This window comes from Dunckerocampus dactyliophorus, chromosome 3 (genome assembly GCF_027744805.1).
Source record: "Dunckerocampus dactyliophorus isolate RoL2022-P2 chromosome 3, RoL_Ddac_1.1, whole genome shotgun sequence".
Taxonomy (NCBI): Eukaryota; Metazoa; Chordata; class Actinopteri; order Syngnathiformes; family Syngnathidae; genus Dunckerocampus; species Dunckerocampus dactyliophorus.
The window spans coordinates 35,360,404-35,378,256 of NC_072821.1; the positions used below are offsets into that span (position 1 = coordinate 35,360,404).

A 17,853-nucleotide genomic window follows, 5' to 3' on the forward strand; every position below is an offset into this window, starting at 1 on the left:
CTAATCGGATACCAGGGTGGCCTATGACCAAAGTTCTTGTCAATTGCATTAATCACACAAAAATGTTGAGGACTGTAATTGATTTTAATGACTTCTCTGAGACTATTATCATTTTAAAAGCATACATTGTAGACTACCACTTTTGAGCATGAAGCGAATGGTTCATGTCATGCTTTATTAGCATGCTTTAACAACTGACACATGAATAAGTTATGAACTGTGTGTTTTCTAACTGTAAATGCAAATTTGTGTCTGCCTTTAAACAGCATCATATGATCCTTTGAACAATGGCTTTGTACAGGTTTTTCTCATTCATTTTTTGTTGTTGGGCTTTCACAACCAGGTGATAGGGGACTCGGAGCCCTTGCATTATGTAAAAATATACAGTAGATTCCCGTTTTCTGTGGGTGTCATGGTCCGGGACCACCAGGGAATGGCGAAAAACCACAGGTAATAGATACGCCCATAAAAAATGTCTATTTTTGACACATGGCTTGCTCAATTGGTTATCTGAGCTATTTTTTATGTTAATGGATTTATTGGTATGGCGTCATAATTCCCTGATATCACCCCTAATTTAAAGTATTAAATGTTTAGCTACTCACCACTAATCAATGATCATGTAGACGATCCAAGACTGTCGAAGCTTGGTCTTCCGTAGCCAAACAAACAGTGTCTCAGCAGACAACTATGGTGTATTTAGGGACCGCAGATCAAAGTGTGAAACTTCACCACTTAATGAAAAACATTATCAGTGAAGCATAAAGACAGAAACATGTAAACATTGTGAGCTTTCTAACAGTAGTACATCCATCCATCCATTTTCTATGCCGCTTCTCCTCATTAGGGTCTCGGGGGTATGCTGGAGCCTATCCCAGCTGACGTCGGGCGACAGGCGGGGTACCCTGGACTGGTCGCCAGCCAATCGCAGATAGTAGTACAATAAATTATTACCAATCTATGGTGAATGAGATCTGCCTATTTTTGGAGAGAAAAAAAATTTAAAATAAAAATTTTGACCGCAATTTGGAAAATTTGCAGGGCCATGAATCCTGTATCGCGAATGTGCAGGAATCCACTATAGATGTAAAAATATATAAGAAATGATGTTTGTCCATATCGTGTTGTCTTTATAAGGTCAAATCTAATTTTTATTTATTTATTTATTTATTTATTATTTTTTTCCCCATCTCCGTTCTTCTCTGTGGGGCTGCAGTGTGTTGTGTGTTGTGTGTTTGTATGCATTTTGGGTTCTGTTGTAATGTGTCATGTTACTGCAGAAACGTATCAATTGATCATTGACATATAAGTGTCTGTCGTGATACTGCTGGGGTCTGAAAAATGAAGGTTCAGGCTAATTTTGGCTTTTTTATGTTGTGGTTTTGCAGGTTATTAGTGGGGGCGCCGTATGAAATGAACGGCGCTTACCAGACGGGGGATGTATATAAATGTTCACTGACCAAACGGACGAATGGAAACGGCTGCACCAAGCTTAACCTTGGTAAAGTAAAGCACATTGTGTCACTCAAGATTGCAGTAAAATTGTGCCCTTTAGAACTTGTTCTTAGACTGTATGTTCTCCTGCATGTGTCTCATTAAACATGATGGTGGCATGTGTGAGACAGACATTGGTACCACACCATACCTCTTTTTGCTGTTTTATGGTTTATTTCCATGTGTTTTGTACTACTAACGCCATCACATGGCATGCCGAGTCACATGGTTTGCATGTGTTGGGCTTGTTAATTGGCTCTATGCCGTTTTGTCAAGTAAACATTAATATCTTAAATATGTGCTCACTGCTTTGTGTGGCCAGACAGACATAGCTACAACCACCAAGTGAAAGTGCTGTGTGGTCCGCGCATGTTTTGGGCTTTGTGTGTGTGTGTGTGTGTGTGTGGTGTGTGTGTGTGTGTGTGTAAATGAGCATCTGAGATCATGTCTTGTTTTTCCATCAAGGAAGGATATCTCTGACCAATGTATCCGAGCGGAAGGACAAGATGAGGTTGGGAATGACACTTACGACCAATCCTAAAGACAACAGCTTTGTGGTGAGACCATCTTAATACACAATGAATTTATCTAACCCCAGTTGTTCTCAATTATATTCTGTCATAATTTTGTTTATATATCTATAAATTTATCCGAAAAAACCTCCAAAAAACGCCAGCAACGATCCATTTCCATAATGTGACCTGCATATTAACCAAGCTACAGTGACATTGTTATTATTATTGTAATTAACATTGTTACGCCCAAGAATTATGTTACTGGTGTAGTGACACCTCGCCACACCACGCCGGCCAGCTACTAGCTGGTTGGCAATGCAATGCCTCAGGCCACTAGCAAAAGGTAACGCTACATATTGGAGCTGCCACCACTGCTGCCGTGTTTTTGTTTTTGAGTTTGGAAAAGTTAAAGCTAGGTGTAGCGTTCCTTTCTATGTTGCTATGTGAAATCAGTTCCGCTAATGCTTAAAATGACCAAAATACTGTAAGTATTACATGTTATCATGAAGTTTTTGGAATGTAGAACGCACGCACAGGCAGAAGATGCAAATTCCACACAGCCATCCAATGGAGATTCGAATCCAGAGCTCCTGACTGTGTGGCCAATATGCTAACACCTAGGCTGAATGTTTGGACGATATCTACCTTTTCTGCTGTTTTCCCAGCAAATTGTCAAGTTTTGAATCGGGTATTTAAGATTTAACAAATATTTTCAACATCGACTGTATTTAGAAATAGAGTGACATGTTCTGAATGACTGAAAATACTTCAGTCAAGGGAAAGGATTCAATGTTGGAGTATAAAGATATGTCATGCGGTGAAGAGGAAAGACTGTGCCCTTTGAACTGAAAGGTAATCTCTTTCTTTGATTTTTGATGTTGCAGGCATGTGGGCCACTTTGGTCCTATGAGTGCGGAAGCTCTTACTACAGCACTGGTATCTGCTCCAGAGTCAACGCTAGCTTCAAGTTCTCCAGAACAATTGCACCTGCCTTTCAGAGTAAGCGTCACACCCACCTTCCCCAATAAAATATATGAATGTCATTTCACCAGAACTTGATCATGTATCATTGGTGATGAATTTTTTTTAGGATGTGAGACCTACATGGACATTGTGATTGTTCTGGATGGATCAAACTCCATCTACCCCTGGTATGAAGTGCAAGCTTTTCTTATCAACATCCTTCAGAAATTTTATATTGGACCAGGTCAAATACAGGTGAGTCGAACATGACATGAAGCATTACTTCTTTTTTTTTTTTAAGAAGCATTACTTTTTTATAATTTTACTATTTGTTGACATTTGTACAAGGGATGCTCCAATCAATCGGCCACCGATTATAATAATAATATCAGTCGATTTCCGTAAAAACATGAGATCGGCATATGCCGATAAGTACCTTTCAAAGCCAACCACAAGAACGGAACGACGTGCGGTGGCAAACCCTACGTGTGTGCTGTGTCGCGTGGGATTGCCAACACCCGTATTGAACCAGCAAGGGACGCGCTTTGTCCCGCATCGCCGCGAGAATCAACACTAGCCTATAAAACCTCAATGGCTTCAGTTTGATCTTTGTTTACACCCTTTTCCTAGCTGTCACTGGCGGCAGCTAGCTAGCTGGAGTTATCCGCCTAGTTTCTGGTCTTCGGACTCTAAATATGACATTTTGTTTTTAAAACAAACAAGCAATACAGTTATTTTGGAGCTTGTTTTCGCATGTGTTTCGCCATTTTTCTCTCTCAACCCACAATCCGTCTTCTTCACAGACAATCTGTTGCTGTCGGAGAAAGAGAACTGTTGCCCCCTACTGGGACAGAAATGCATTGCCTGCAAGTCAGAAATTCACACACAAAATGATTAAGACTTTGATCTGTAGCTCTCGGCAAAAAAAAAGCAAAAGACGTCAATAGACATCTTTGGCAGTCAACGTTACTTTTTGAAAAACTTTGGTAGTCTTCTTCTTTTCCTTTCGGCTTTTCCCTTCAGGGGTCGCCACAGCGAATCAATTGCCTCCATCTAATCCTGTCTTCTGCATCCTCTTCTCTCACACCAACTACCTTCATGTCCTCTTTCACTGCATCCATAAACCTCCTCTTTGGTCTTCCTCTAGGCCTCCTGCCTGGCAGTTCCAAACTCAGCATCCTTCTACCTATATATTCCCTCTCTCTCCTCTGGACATGTCCAAACCATCTCAGTCTGGCCTCTCTGACTTTATCTCCAAAACCTCTAACATGTGCTGTCCCTCTGATGTACTCATTCCTGATCCTATCCTTCCTGGTCACTCCCAGAGAGAACCTCAGCATCTTCATCTCTGCTACCTCCAGCTCTGTCTCCTGTCTTTTCCTCATGGACACTGTCTCTAGACCAAACAACATCGCTGGTCTCACCACAGTTTTGTACACCTTTCCTTTCATTTAAATGAAAGAGTTAAATTATTTTTATTTAAATTGATCATTTATTTGATTAATATATTAATTAATAGTCTTGTATTCTTTATGTTATGATATGGAATACGCAACTTTTAAAAATTTACCAGACACATTAATTGAATTTGCACAAATTATTGATACCGGATCGGTATCGCCGAGACCAGCCTGAATTTTACTCAGTATCGGAACGGAAATGAAATCAGTGGTATCGAGCATCACTAGTGTACAATCGGTCATAAATAAAACACACACAGTTGACAGCTCTAATGGTGATGAAAGTTGGACACCCCTGCAACCTGGACACTCAATTTATTCTCTTCTAAGTTAAGCAGGACACATTTCTATCTCATAAAGATATTTATTCTGTTCATTTTGTTATCTTGAACTATCCATGCCGCTATCCATGCGGCTTAATCCTCATTAGGATTGCGGGTATCTTGAACTAAAAAAAAGCTAATTTCTGAACAATTGTTTCCCATGTATTCATCTGACTCCAAAACATGCATCAAATTCAGGTTTGTGTCAAATAGTACAAAAATATAGGCAAAAAAACCCAAAACAAATGTCGACACAAAGTTTTATTTTTTAACAATTACCTATTTGGCAGGGGCCCTTGGAATTGTCTAACAGCGGCCCTGCCCAACAAGCATTCATCATAAATACATTGACAATCCATGTAATCGGTGTCGGCTGGTCTCACTCATGGATGATCAGTGTCGGAATTGGCAGCATAAGCCCCTGATTGGAGCATCCTTGATTTGTACTACTGTGCTGATTGTGGCATGCCACTGTGTCTCTTTGGTCAGGTTGGAGTTGTTCAGTACGGTGAGAAGGTTGTACATGAGTTCAAACTCAATGATTTTAAATCTGTTGAAGAAGTGGTGAAGAGAGCACGCAGTATCAACCAGCGAGGTGGGGAGGAGACCAACACGGCTCTTGGTATCAACATAGCACGGTACGTACCAGCATACTCATGAGCAGGACGAGATCCTCAGTATTCTGTATGTCACGGAAATAACACGCATGCTTCTGTCACAGCTCTGAAGCTTTCAAACAGGGAGGTCGACGTGGTGCCAAGAAAGTGATGATCGTGATAACTGACGGAGAGTCACATGACAGCGCTGACCTCCAACCAGCCATTGAGGAGAGTGAGAAGGATGGAATCACCCGTTACGCCATTGCAGTGAGTCTGCGAGACCTGTTATTCACCTGGGTTTCAGCTCGTGTTTTATGAGCTTCAACTTACTCTTCTGATGGCTACTGAATGTCTGGTGCAGCAAATGTTAAACAGCAGTGACCTCATCAGTTCAAGCAGGACACTCATGTTAACATTGGAGCCCAAAAAACACACACAGCGCCAAACTCTGCTGCGTGGAAGTGCAATTAAGGGTGGAAATGATGTCGTCCAGACCACATGATTTGGTGTTTAGTGCATCTACTGGTGCTTGCTAATGAATGGAAGAAATGGAAAAACCTTTATAAGACGGAATGAAACTGCTACCATAATAGTACCCATAATTTTTTTTTATATATACTTTTTTAATTTAGATTTAACTGTAGTTTGTGCACACCTGGAGGTAAGAAGGACTGGAACAAATTAGGATTTGACCATCTGTACCTGTTGATTAGTCCTAATCAAATATCATGACATTACTACTACCACATCACTACTATCAAGAGAGCCAGAGTACAGAGCGTGAGGAGCCACCTGCCGTGGCCCAGCAAGGTGCACTGTGATCAGGCACACGCTTCAAGCAGCCGGTGTGACGCCCCGGTGGTCTCTGGCAAACCTTTTTCATTTTTCATTTTTCATTTTCCTCATCGCAGAGAATTTGGCACAATTTCTTTTAAAGTGAATGTTTGTTTACAAGTAACCTCAGGGAAGTTATGACAGGCTGACATCACAAGCAAGAGAAAAAAGGAGCGCTTGATTTGCTCACAGTACAGGCAATGTTATTGGATTTATCGGGATGATGTCATAATTCCCTCATATCGGCCCGATAATTATCATGCACCCCTAGTAAAGGGCACGCATCTAAATGTTTCCGTTTGTGCACAATGCTGACTTGTGTGTCTTCACAGGTTCTTGGCTACTACAACCGAAGAGGAATCAACCCCGAGGCCTTCCTCAATGAGATCAAGTACATTGCCAGTGACCCAGACGACAAACACTTCTTCAACGTGACTGATGAGTCGGCACTGAAGGACATTGTGGATGCACTTGGAGAGCGCATCTTCAGTTTAGAAGGTTTGCTTGATCCTTTTGCTTGGCAAGTTGTGCCTGGAGTTATCCGACTTACCTGTTGTGCTGTCATTTTTGGTTTGGCACCGTGGTTGTAGTTAGTGTTCTGCTTAGCGACCCCCTTCATGTCACTGTATGACAAGCTCAGTACAAGTTCAATGTTAGTTGTTGCTTGCCGGATGAAAGACGCTCAAGTGCCTCTGACCTTGTGGGACTCGAGATGGCCACAAAATACGTACTATGAGATAGAGACAGTAGTTTGAGACCCCTGCTTTAGATTGTGCTAGTGGTTGTAATGTTGTTGTCAATGAATGTATTTGCAGCATTTGTAATGGTAATGGTAACACTGGAATACATCACATATTACAATTCACAGATCCGCATGTCCAAAAGCAGTAGGAAGAAGCAAGGCTTATTTAATCCTACCACACCCCCCCCCCCCATCCGTTTTACATCAATTGAAATACATTTGTTTACTTCCTGTATTCCAAATGCACTCTATTCTGGTTGAATACATAGGAAAATAGTAAGGTAATGTAATAATGTGGTATTTGTCTATAGTTATTGTCGCTTGTCACTTTCGGGAGTATGTATTTTCCTGTCAGAAAATAAAGGTGTATGTGTGGATGGGGTGATTAACTCACTTTGATTTATTTGTTGACACAGGAACAAGTAAAAATGGGACAGCGTTTGGTCTCCAGATGTCTCAAGCTGGATTCTCTGCTCACAACGTGGAGGTGAGTCGTATTTATGCTACCAAATCATCTGTCATCGTATGGAGCAACACATGTTTGCCACGTCATAACTTGTCCTCATAAGCCCTCATTTATCACTTTCTATTCCCGCCCCCCCTGAGGTGCCCAAAGGGCTAGGTGATCTTGATATAGGGGCCCCTGACAGAAAAGAGCCCCTTTTTCCACTTCAGCCATGCGGTGATGGGAAATGAAAACACTGCTGCTCCCCAGGGAGGCATATTAGTTTGAAGTGGAGATGCATTGAGTCAGAATGGCTTTGTTATTCCTTTTGGCTTCCTGATTTCTATCTGGGAAGGGAGGCGTGTCTGTTATACTGTACTATCTACTGCTATCTAGGGATGCTCTGATCAAGGTTTTATGCTGCCGATACGATCCTCCATGAGTGAAATGGGCCGATACAAATACCAACCACATGGGTTAACTATTAATTTTTAAATTTATTTATGATGAGTGCTACTGCGGCGCCAAAAAATAGTTAAAGGGCCTTTTCGGGCCTTTGTATTGAGTTCTGGACTCCTATAGAGCAGCCACACAGGATAAGCCGCACGGAAAGCTTTCTCGATCTTCCACCCTCTGCACCTCTTCCTGCAGTATTTCCTTGGGTTTTCTACCTCCCGCCCAAACGGCTTGTGTAATTTACTCCACCCCCGGCCCTCCTCCAGGTATGCCTCCCGCCGAGTCCACTCCGCTGTGATTGGTCACACTCCCTCCGCTCGCTGTACGCACAAACTATAATACTGCACAGACAACCGCTTTTGTCCGATGACTTACACAAAATAAACTCAGTTAGGACACTGATAAATTGATACTTACCGCTTGCTCTTCTGACTCTTCAACACAACTAAGAAACGTTGAAAAGATGTCAACCTTCAGCAACAGTTTGGCAGATAGTCCAGCTTCGTATTGGCCCATGTTCACAAAACAGTCCCGTGTGAAATGCTGTTGACAGATGAGCATATTTTTCTCTTGCTGGCCGGGAATCAGCAACTCCGACCACTTCTGCCTGATGCTTGCCTCTTTAGGCACAACCAAACAAGCCTTTCCTGGGAGCCATACGTGCTAACACGGTGAACAGAGCAGAGCGGGCGTGGGGGGAGGGCAGGCCTACAGCGTGTGCCTGGGCATGCCCGTGTAAGGAAGTCCAGGTTGCGTTGACGCCAGTGGACCTCAGTGTTAAAAAAAAACTCTGTAAAACACAGCGTGCAGAGCTGTCCAAAACTGCCTTCAGGTGTCTTTCCAAATGCTCAAATGTTGGCATAGTTTAAAATGAGAATACAACATTATAACAACATTTATAGGTCAGGAAGGCGGAAAAGCATATTAGGTTCCCTTTAAAAAAATAAAAAGGAGGGGGCCAACATGATGTTTTTTTCTTGGCCCCCAGAGTTCCTGGCTGCACCCCTGCTGTAAGCTATATAGGATATGAAAAAATGAACCATAAAATCACCTTTATTTAGGCAGAAATATATTTTACTTCCTCTTTCAAGAGAACATACTGTATATCACTCGTGAAACTTACAGAGGATGAGACGTAGGCCTGTCATGATAACACATTTTTCTGGATGATAATTACATGGATGATAACTACAAATGATTGCAAAAAAAAAAAATTATTGTCAACATTATTTTGAGACATTTTTTTAATGAATGTAATGATAATATATGGCATAATAATATGAGTACACTGTATCAAAAGCAATAAACTTTAATTTCTCAAGAGGATTTAACGTAATTGGAATGTCAAGAGCTTTTAAATAAAATAAACTAAACAAAAAACATAATAAATTAAACAAACAAAACAAAATTGCACTTAAATCAAAATCACAATTACGAAAAAAAACACTCCAATAAAAACCACAGCGTTTTCGGTCACGAATTACATGCCAAGTGCGTATTGTGCTTAACAGTGTGCAAACTAGTCTTCACACTTTTCAGGCGTGCCATAAATACATAAATAAATGACATGCATTCTCACGGCAAATTGCGTGCAAGTGTAAACGCCCCTTTTCCTCACTTCCACCACTCTCTGTGTGCGCTCGCCATTGGCCCCGCCTCTACCCACTGGGAAAAAGACACTGAATGACTGACAGGACGGTTCACTCACTACGTTCATTCCGCTATCGAACCAACGCGCCCAGATGCACAGAGTGAACTCTCTTGATTTCTTTATTGATACCTGTTGGGAAATTAGTGTGCAGTGCAAGAGCCAGCCTGTTTGGTAGCGAGAGGAGGAAAACAAACATGCATGCACATGTCAATATATCGGCGGGCAAAATTACAGAGTTAGTTTTTATTTATTGTGCGGTTAATTGTTTTATTGATTATTGTGGCTAGCCTAATGAGACACCTTCTTTAAGTAATTATTTTTGCTTAATTTTCTGTATGTAAAACTCTAATTATTGTCTATAAAATGTGTTTTGTGGTAACATTTTTGGGTGTCTGGAATGGATTAATTGGATTTACATTATTTTCTGCGGCAAATTGTGCTTTGGTTAGAGTCCGTTTTGGTTTGAGTTGGTCCTTCTGGAACGAATTAATAACGTTAACCAAGGCACCACTGTATGCTGGTCACATGCTTTTTCACAGAAATCGTGCGATACTTATCGAAACATCCCTACTACTGTCATCCACTATCAGTCAATTTTAACGTTGTACTTGTATTTGTAAATGTATATGGGTTAACTGTTAAGTTTCCCTTCACAGTGGGATTTGTCAAGAGACACAAATCCATGTATCCCACTTAAAATGAAAAAAAGAAGAGAATTTGCAGATAGGTGACAGAAAAGTTTGGAAATTCTGTCCAGCAGGCCAGATTCCATAGATGCTCCTCAGAAGTCAAGCTGAGGGTTGAGAGTAGCAGAACTTATTGGAAAGAATGTCGGGGCTTTAAACGAGGAAAAAAATGTCCTGAAGGCCCAGATGGTTTTTGGTGATTGCAACTGTGAAAGCTGCTTGTGTCATATACTTCCCAGACATTTTATACATCAGCATACAGTATATGGTTTATCCAGATGTTGTTTGTTTAGCATGCTTAATCTCAGTTTATGTAGTTTTAGATAATTGCTTTGATGGAAAATATACTGTATTCGCTAAATGTCAACCGAGGGGTATGCTCCCGGCAACCACCATTAATGTTGTCATCTTTACAGAGCTAAAGCACACAGAAGCATATGTGGGACACCATTACATCTGTTGGAATGGTTTATCTTCAGATGGTAAAGGTCATTGTACGGCTTGGTGAACGGATCAAAACACAAGTGCAAAGAATAAAATGAATAAAAAATAAAACACAAATCTTTAACCAGTGACAAAAATAGACAAATAACTAATTCATATCACACCTATTCTCCTTTGGGATTGAATTATCGTACTTATTGAGCATCAGTCAATCATAAAAATACAAAAAGATGAAAGTGGAAAAAGTTTTACGCCATTGCTATGTTTTTATGCCCACTAAACTAGAATTGTACCAGGTATGTTACACGTGGAAGTCATACAGTATCTATGCCAAGGCACCGGGGCACCCTTTAATACTACTACTACGACCGTACCTAACCCTGACCCTAATCGCTACTCATTAGTTACTCATTAGTTCTTCATTAGTTCCTCAGTAACTACTGTATTTTTGTGTGACCGAATATGTTTTACCTGTAGGAATATGTTTTACCTTTAGGATGGGACTCTGGTGGGAGCTGTTGGAGCGTATGATTGGAATGGGGCAGTGCTTAAAGAAACACGGCAAGGGAAGGTGGTACCTCCTAAAGCTGCTTACATGCAGGAGTTTCCAGAAGAGCTCAAAAACCATGGCGCCTACTTGGGTGAGTATCTTTTCAGTCATTTGACAGAGCAGATTTTTAGAACATTTTAGGACGTGGTGTACAGTGGATTCCCGCACATTTGCATGCGTCAGTATTTTTTTCCTCTCCAAAAACAGGCCATTTTTTCTGCAGAAAACACATCTCATTCACCGTAAGTCGTTAATAATCTATAAATATGTGATCATACAGGTCAAATGTACAGCATACATTAATCACTGTTCGAAAGCCCACAATTTTTATAATGTTTTGTCGTCAAGCGTTGAGATTTTGTACTTTGTTCGACAGTCCTTGAAGTCCTTGAGCTTCCACAGTCAATCTAACCTTAAAACTTGCAGCAACAAGATAATATATTATCTAGTGGTGCATGATAATTATCGGGACGATAATTATCGGCCCAATATCATGGAATTATGACATCATATCGATAAATCCGATAACATTAAAAATAGCTCAGATTATCGATAATTAAAAAAAAGGCTCCAATGAGGCGAGATTAGCCGTACTGTGCGGGTGAGCAAATGAAGCGCTCCTTTTTTCTCCTGCCTGTGACATTAACGGCCTGTCATAACTTCCTCAGAGCTCACCTGTAAACAAACATTCACTTTCATAGACATTTTATGTGCTAGTTGTCGGGGAAAAAACCCAATTGAGCACACAAAAAACCTTATCAGACACCTGAAATGCCAGTGCTGCAGCGTTTGAAAAGTGCAAAATGTTTGCAAAAGACCTCCGTGGCATCACACCGGCTGCTCGGAGCATGTACCCAAATACAGTGCACCTTTCTGGGCCACGCCAGGTGGCTCCTCCCTCTCTATACTCTGGTTCTCCTGACAGTAGTGATGTGGTAGTAGTAATGTCATGATATTTCATTAGGACAAATCAACAGGTAAAGTTGATCAAATCCAAATTTGTCCTTTTTACTTCCAGGTGTGCACAAACCACAGTTAAATCTAAATTTGAAAAAAGTACATAGAAAAAATTTATCAGTTATCGGTATCATATCGGTCTTAAGAAGCAGAAAGTTATCGGTATCAGTATAGGTTTGAAAAAAAGACATTATGCATCTCTAGTTATTACCTTAATTATCTAGCTACAGTATATGAAGACCAAAGAGGAGGTTTATGGATGTAGTGAAAAAGGACATGAAGGTAGTTGGTGTGAGAGAAGTGGATGCAGAAGACAGGGTTAGATGGAGGCAATTGATTCTCTGTGGCGACCCCTGAAGGGAAAAGCTGAAAGGAAAAGAAGAAGAAGATCTAGGTATATGAAATAAATACGATTTTCTGACAAAATGCATGTTAAGTTAAGTGGAGACGCTAAATTGTTCATAGGTATGAATGTGAGTGTGAATGGTTGTTTGTTTGTATGTGCCCTGTGATTGACTGGTGACCGATCCAGGTTGTACCCCACTTCTCATCCAAAGTCAGCTGAGATAGGCTCCAGCTCACATCTGACCCGTAACAGGATAAGCAGTTGCTGAGTGTCTGTCTTTGTACAGGACCCGAGTGCCCCACCACTCAGTCTTTTCCATCGAATCCAGAACCATCTCCACCACAAATCTCTGTTTTTACCATCTGTGGTTAGTTTTACTGAGCTTATCCAGCACAGTGCCAGCTAAAGCAGTTTAAGATGCAGTTGTAATATGAGGTGGAAGCTCAATTTTAGACAAGAGGTATTATGGAGGTGGAAAAGTACATGTTGATCAAGTGGAATTTTCAGTGGGAATATACAAAAGAAAATAATTTGAAAAAGCAGAGTATTCTGTGATCCTGTGTGCCTGAACTAGAGTCAAATTGATAACCAATTTGTATACCATGAATATTATTATCACTTGTTATTTTTGCCTCATTAGTCAAATTAAATACTAATCCAGACATTACGACATCCCTGTTTTGTTCCTCTTTAAAATAAATGGTTCTGAAATCAGGTTGAGGGTTTTAACTGACGCCATAGGCTTTATAGAAAGCATCTTAATCCATTTAATAAAATTTGCTCCAAATCCAAATTTCTGCAATGTACAAAACGTAAATGACCAATTTATGCAGTCAAAAGCCTTTTCCGCATCAACAGTACAAACTGCTGCAGAATGAGGAAGACCTTTGGCGTATAACATTGGTGTATAACATTAAATAATTTCCTCGTATTATCAGATGAATGTCGGCTTTGCAACACTGGATCGGAAGAAGCACACATTGGGTGAACTATGAGTCAACCGGGTTATTTTGCAGATCACTGCAGATGAAGGGTTGTCTTGTCAGTTGACTATTCTTTTTTTTTTCCTGATCAGGTTATACAGTGACATCAGTCGTGTCGGCCAAAAATGGGCGTCTACTTGTTGCGGGAGCTCCACGCTTCAACCATACCGGCAAAGTGATCATTTTCACGTTGAAAAGCCCCGGCAATCTCACCATCCTCCACTCCCTCAAAGGCCAGCAGGTAAGAACATCAAACACTTCACGACTTTCAAGACAACTTTAAGAACATAGAACAGCACTTCTTTAAATTTTCTTCTCATGATTTTAAACAACAAAAGTTTGAATTTGATCAATATGATGCACACTTCACACTCCTTCACATGGATGTGTTTCAACTAGGGATGCTCCGATTAGGGTTCTATGCTGACGATTCTGATACCGAGCATCCATGAGTGAAATCAGCTGATACCAATACCAATCACATGGATTAACTACTAATGTTTCAATGTATTTATGACAAGTGCTATTGGCCAGGGGCGCTGTATAAGGCGGAAAAGTTAGGACAATTCCAAGGTACCCAAGTCATTCATCTCGTCCGATGAATTCAATTATTTTTGGGGTTATTTGCTTAGCCTTTTGCTTTTTGCTTTGCCTTCTGACTGTCTTCTGACGAGCGAGTGTTGACTGATGATCACACCGTGAGCCTCGAAAACTCACCATACTCCGTCAAGTGTTCGTCAAATGCCGTATTCAATTTAAGGTTTTTAATGTGCGACCCCCGACAAATATTTTTTGTCGCGTGTTTTGCAAGGTGCAAAATTTATATCACTCTCACAAACGGCAAGTAAGTTCCACAGGAACGTTTGTTTTGGGTTTGAGTGTTTCAGTCTGAAGGACAGTAGGAGGAAGACACTCCCCAAGACGTTAGAAGCAATACACACTGCGGGCTGCAATAGTACGAGCCACACGTGATCTGCTTTTGTGATCGGCGTTGAAAGGCATTTATCAGCATATGCTGATCACATGTGGCCGATTGATCGGAGCATCTCTAGTTATTGGAGAAACTATCCAACTGGCATGGATCCGTGTTCCTTTGCATGCTCGTGTGTAAAACCATCAGTGTGATATGTCACAACATGCTGTATTTTTCCTGGAAAATACTATTAGACCATCCATCATGGGCTGACTCCTGTATATTCCAGCTCAGACAGATCACCAGACTGCCAAAACAATTTTGAATTTGACATTCACACCAACAACAACAAAAAAAAATCTGTGTTAATCATGATTAACATCACAGCTATTGTTCAAGTGTAATTTAAATGTAGGAAGATGTTGCAATGCTTCTGTGACCATCACACTAAGAGCTGGAACGTGACCAGGGGCTGCAAGCCTCAAGCTTTCCTGTAGCAGTTTACGTTTTACCTCGTCAGCAACAACTCATCTCAGTAGATATTTTTATGTGGGAACCTTTTTTAATTTCTCAGCTCTTATGAAAATGTTTTTTTATTGGCAGATGTTTCTAATCGAAATCCCAACAGATGATGTTCCACGCAGTGACTGATCCAGTAAAGCTCCCAGTCTGAACATCGACAAAAATGTCAGAACACATTTATTCACAAAACGCGCAGCCATATTTGCTCAGAATATAGAGTACAGAGAGCCAGCTTAGATCATCAGATCATTATCCATCTCTTTTCAACACAACAGCCAACAAGGCGAGAGGCAGGCTTGTATATTTATAGATCACACAGATTGCGTGTTTTCAAAACTGTGATGTTGATATCATAAATGTACTGTAATTTCCAGTCTATAGAGCACACTGGTATATAAGCCATACCGACTAAATTTTAAGAGAAAAAAAGATTGTACTTGTACATATGTAAGCCGCACCTGTTTCTAAGCCGCAGCTGTCCATGTCGTAACATGGGATATTTAGTACATAGAAAGATTTTTTTATCTTTTGATTAAATAAATAGAACAGTGTGTCTAATACGACTAGTCAAACAGTTCCATACAGTGCGTGTAATCAGGGAACTTAAACAGTACCAAACAGTGCGTGTAAGATGACTACTTAAACAATGCCGAACAGTGCGCGCAATACGACTTGTTAAACAGTGCTTGTAAAACGGCAACTTAAACAGTGCCGAATAGTTTGTGTAACACGGCAGGTTAAACAGTGCTGAACAGTGCGTGTAACACGGCAAGTTAAACAGTGCCGAACAGTGCGTATAACATGGCTAGTTAAACAGTAGTGAAGAGTGCGTATAACATGGCTAGTTAAACAGTAGTGAACAGTGCGTATAACATGGCTAGTTAAACAGTAGTGAAGAGTGCGTATAACATGGCTAGTTAAACAGTGCTGAACAGTGCGTATAACATGGCTAGTTAAACAGTAGTGAACAGTGCGTATAACATGGCTAGTTAAACAGTAGTGAAGAGTGCGTATAACATGGCTAGCTAAACAGTAGTGAAGAGTGCGTATAACATGGCTAGTTAAACAGTGCTGAACAGTGCGTATAACATGGCTAGTTAAACAGTAGTGAACAGTGCGTATAACATGGCTAGTTAAACAGTAGTGAAGAGTGCGTATAACATGGCTAGTTAAACAGCGCTGAACAGTGCGTATAACATGGCTAGTTAAACAGTAGTGAACAGTGCGTATAACATGGCTAGTTAAACAGTAGTGAAGAGTGCGTATAACATGGCTAGTTAAACAGTAGTGAAGAGTGCGTATAACATGGCTAGTTAAACAGCGCTGAACAGTGCGTGTAATACGGCAAGTTAAACAGTGTCAAACTGTGCGAGTAATAAGACTTGTTAAACAGTGCCAAACAGTGCATGTAACACTACTAGTTAAACGGTTGGCGGTCCAAGTAGTCCAAACATAAGCTATAGTAATTCGACACTTGATCAAACTTACTTAAGATGTGTCAGAGATTGCTGCGTAAGACTTTAAAATGTGATATTAGCTTCCACTTCACTCGTCCACGTCACTACTTCCTGAAGCTGCACTCTAAGCATCATGGGAAATGTAGTTTTTAGGAGGGGTGCACGATAATCATCGGGCTGATATGAGGAATTATGACATCACACCGATAAATCTGATAACATTAAAAATGACTCCAATAACCGATAATTAAAAAAAAAACACTCCAATGAGGCGAGATTTTTCCTTTTTTCTCCAGACTGTGATGTTAACAGCCTGCCGTAACTTCCCCTGAACTCACTTGTAGACAAACATTCATTGTTTCAGAGACATTTAGCGTACTAGTACCAAATGCTCCGCGATGAGGGGAAACAAAACCCCATTGAGCACACAAAAAAATCTTATCAGCCACCTGAAACGCCAACGTCGTGTTGTTTGAAAAGTGTAAAAGGTTTTCCAGAGACCTCCGTGGCGTCACACCGGCTGCTCGGAGCATGTGCCTGAATACAGTGCACCACGTGGCTCCTCCCGCTTTATACCCTGGTTCTCCTTACTTCCGTAGCGACACACCGGCTGCTCGGAGCATGTGTCCGAATATAGTGCACTTTGCTGGGCCATAGCAGGTGGCTCCCTTCGTTCTTTACTCTGGTTCTCCTGATAGTAGTGATGTGGTAGTAGTAATGATGATATTTGATTAGGACAAATCAGCAGGTACAGTTTGGCAAATCCAAATGTGTTCGAGTCCTTCTTACCTCCAGGTGTGCACAAACTAAAGTAAAATATAAAAAGTAGATGTAAAAATGTTATCAGTACCATATCAGTCTTAAGAAGCAGAAAGTTTTTTAAAAAAGATATGCATCTCCAGTTTTTAGCCATAAATGACCCGTATCACTGTCCAAGACACGGGGTTCCCAGCTTGAGAAAAAATAAAAAAAATAAATTACAGTATATGTACCTTTTAACAGTAGGTACATATAAATCACACATTGTAGGCTAAAGTAGCACCTCTCAGCTGACACGCATAATTGGTCAAGACGTACGCATACATCTGCTTTACTCCTTTACATAACTTGAGTACAAGTTAACATTGCAACACATCCACATGTTCTGTTCCTGTCACATCTCTGCCGTCTGCTTGATCTGACCACAAGCTCGTTTATAACGTTTTCCAGCACAGTTCCCCAATATTGTAGACTGGCCAGTCATTGTGTCCCGTGTCCATATTGCTATACTACCACATATGCATATGGAATACTTGCAGATTGGCTCATATTACGGCAGTGAGATTGCACCAGTGGATATGGATGGAGATGGTGTAACGGATAACCTTTTGGTGGCAGCACCCATGTTCTTCAGCGGCGGCATGGAGAAAGGGAAAGTCTACATCTACAGATTGACAGAGCTGGTAGGTATAAACTCTTCAGCCTTAAAAGAAATACACATGAGGCAGACCACATACTGTACTCATATGAATCC

General features: G+C 40.8%; 1 protein-coding gene across 2 annotated transcripts in view; it reads left to right on the forward strand.

Annotated features, from left to right (window-relative positions):
- itga11a (integrin, alpha 11a) overlaps window positions 1-17,853 on the forward strand; it is a 79,568-nt gene that overhangs the window by 18,197 nt on the left and 43,518 nt on the right. Inside the window, exons 3-13 of one of the 2 annotated variants that reach the window (XM_054771522.1) lie at window positions 1,389-1,501; window positions 1,960-2,051; window positions 2,894-3,008; window positions 3,100-3,227; window positions 5,245-5,393; window positions 5,477-5,621; window positions 6,521-6,686; window positions 7,347-7,417; window positions 11,109-11,253; window positions 13,541-13,689; window positions 17,639-17,782. In XM_054771522.1, coding sequence (XP_054627497.1) covers window positions 1,389-1,501; window positions 1,960-2,051; window positions 2,894-3,008; window positions 3,100-3,227; window positions 5,245-5,393; window positions 5,477-5,621; window positions 6,521-6,686; window positions 7,347-7,417; window positions 11,109-11,253; window positions 13,541-13,689; window positions 17,639-17,782 — 1,417 coding nt within the window. Of the gene's footprint in view, window positions 1-1,388; window positions 1,502-1,959; window positions 2,052-2,893; window positions 3,009-3,099; window positions 3,228-5,244; window positions 5,394-5,476; window positions 5,622-6,520; window positions 6,687-7,346; window positions 7,418-11,108; window positions 11,254-13,540; window positions 13,690-17,638; window positions 17,783-17,853 lie in introns of those variants that run through there. The other variant, XM_054771523.1, reaches the window with a different exon arrangement.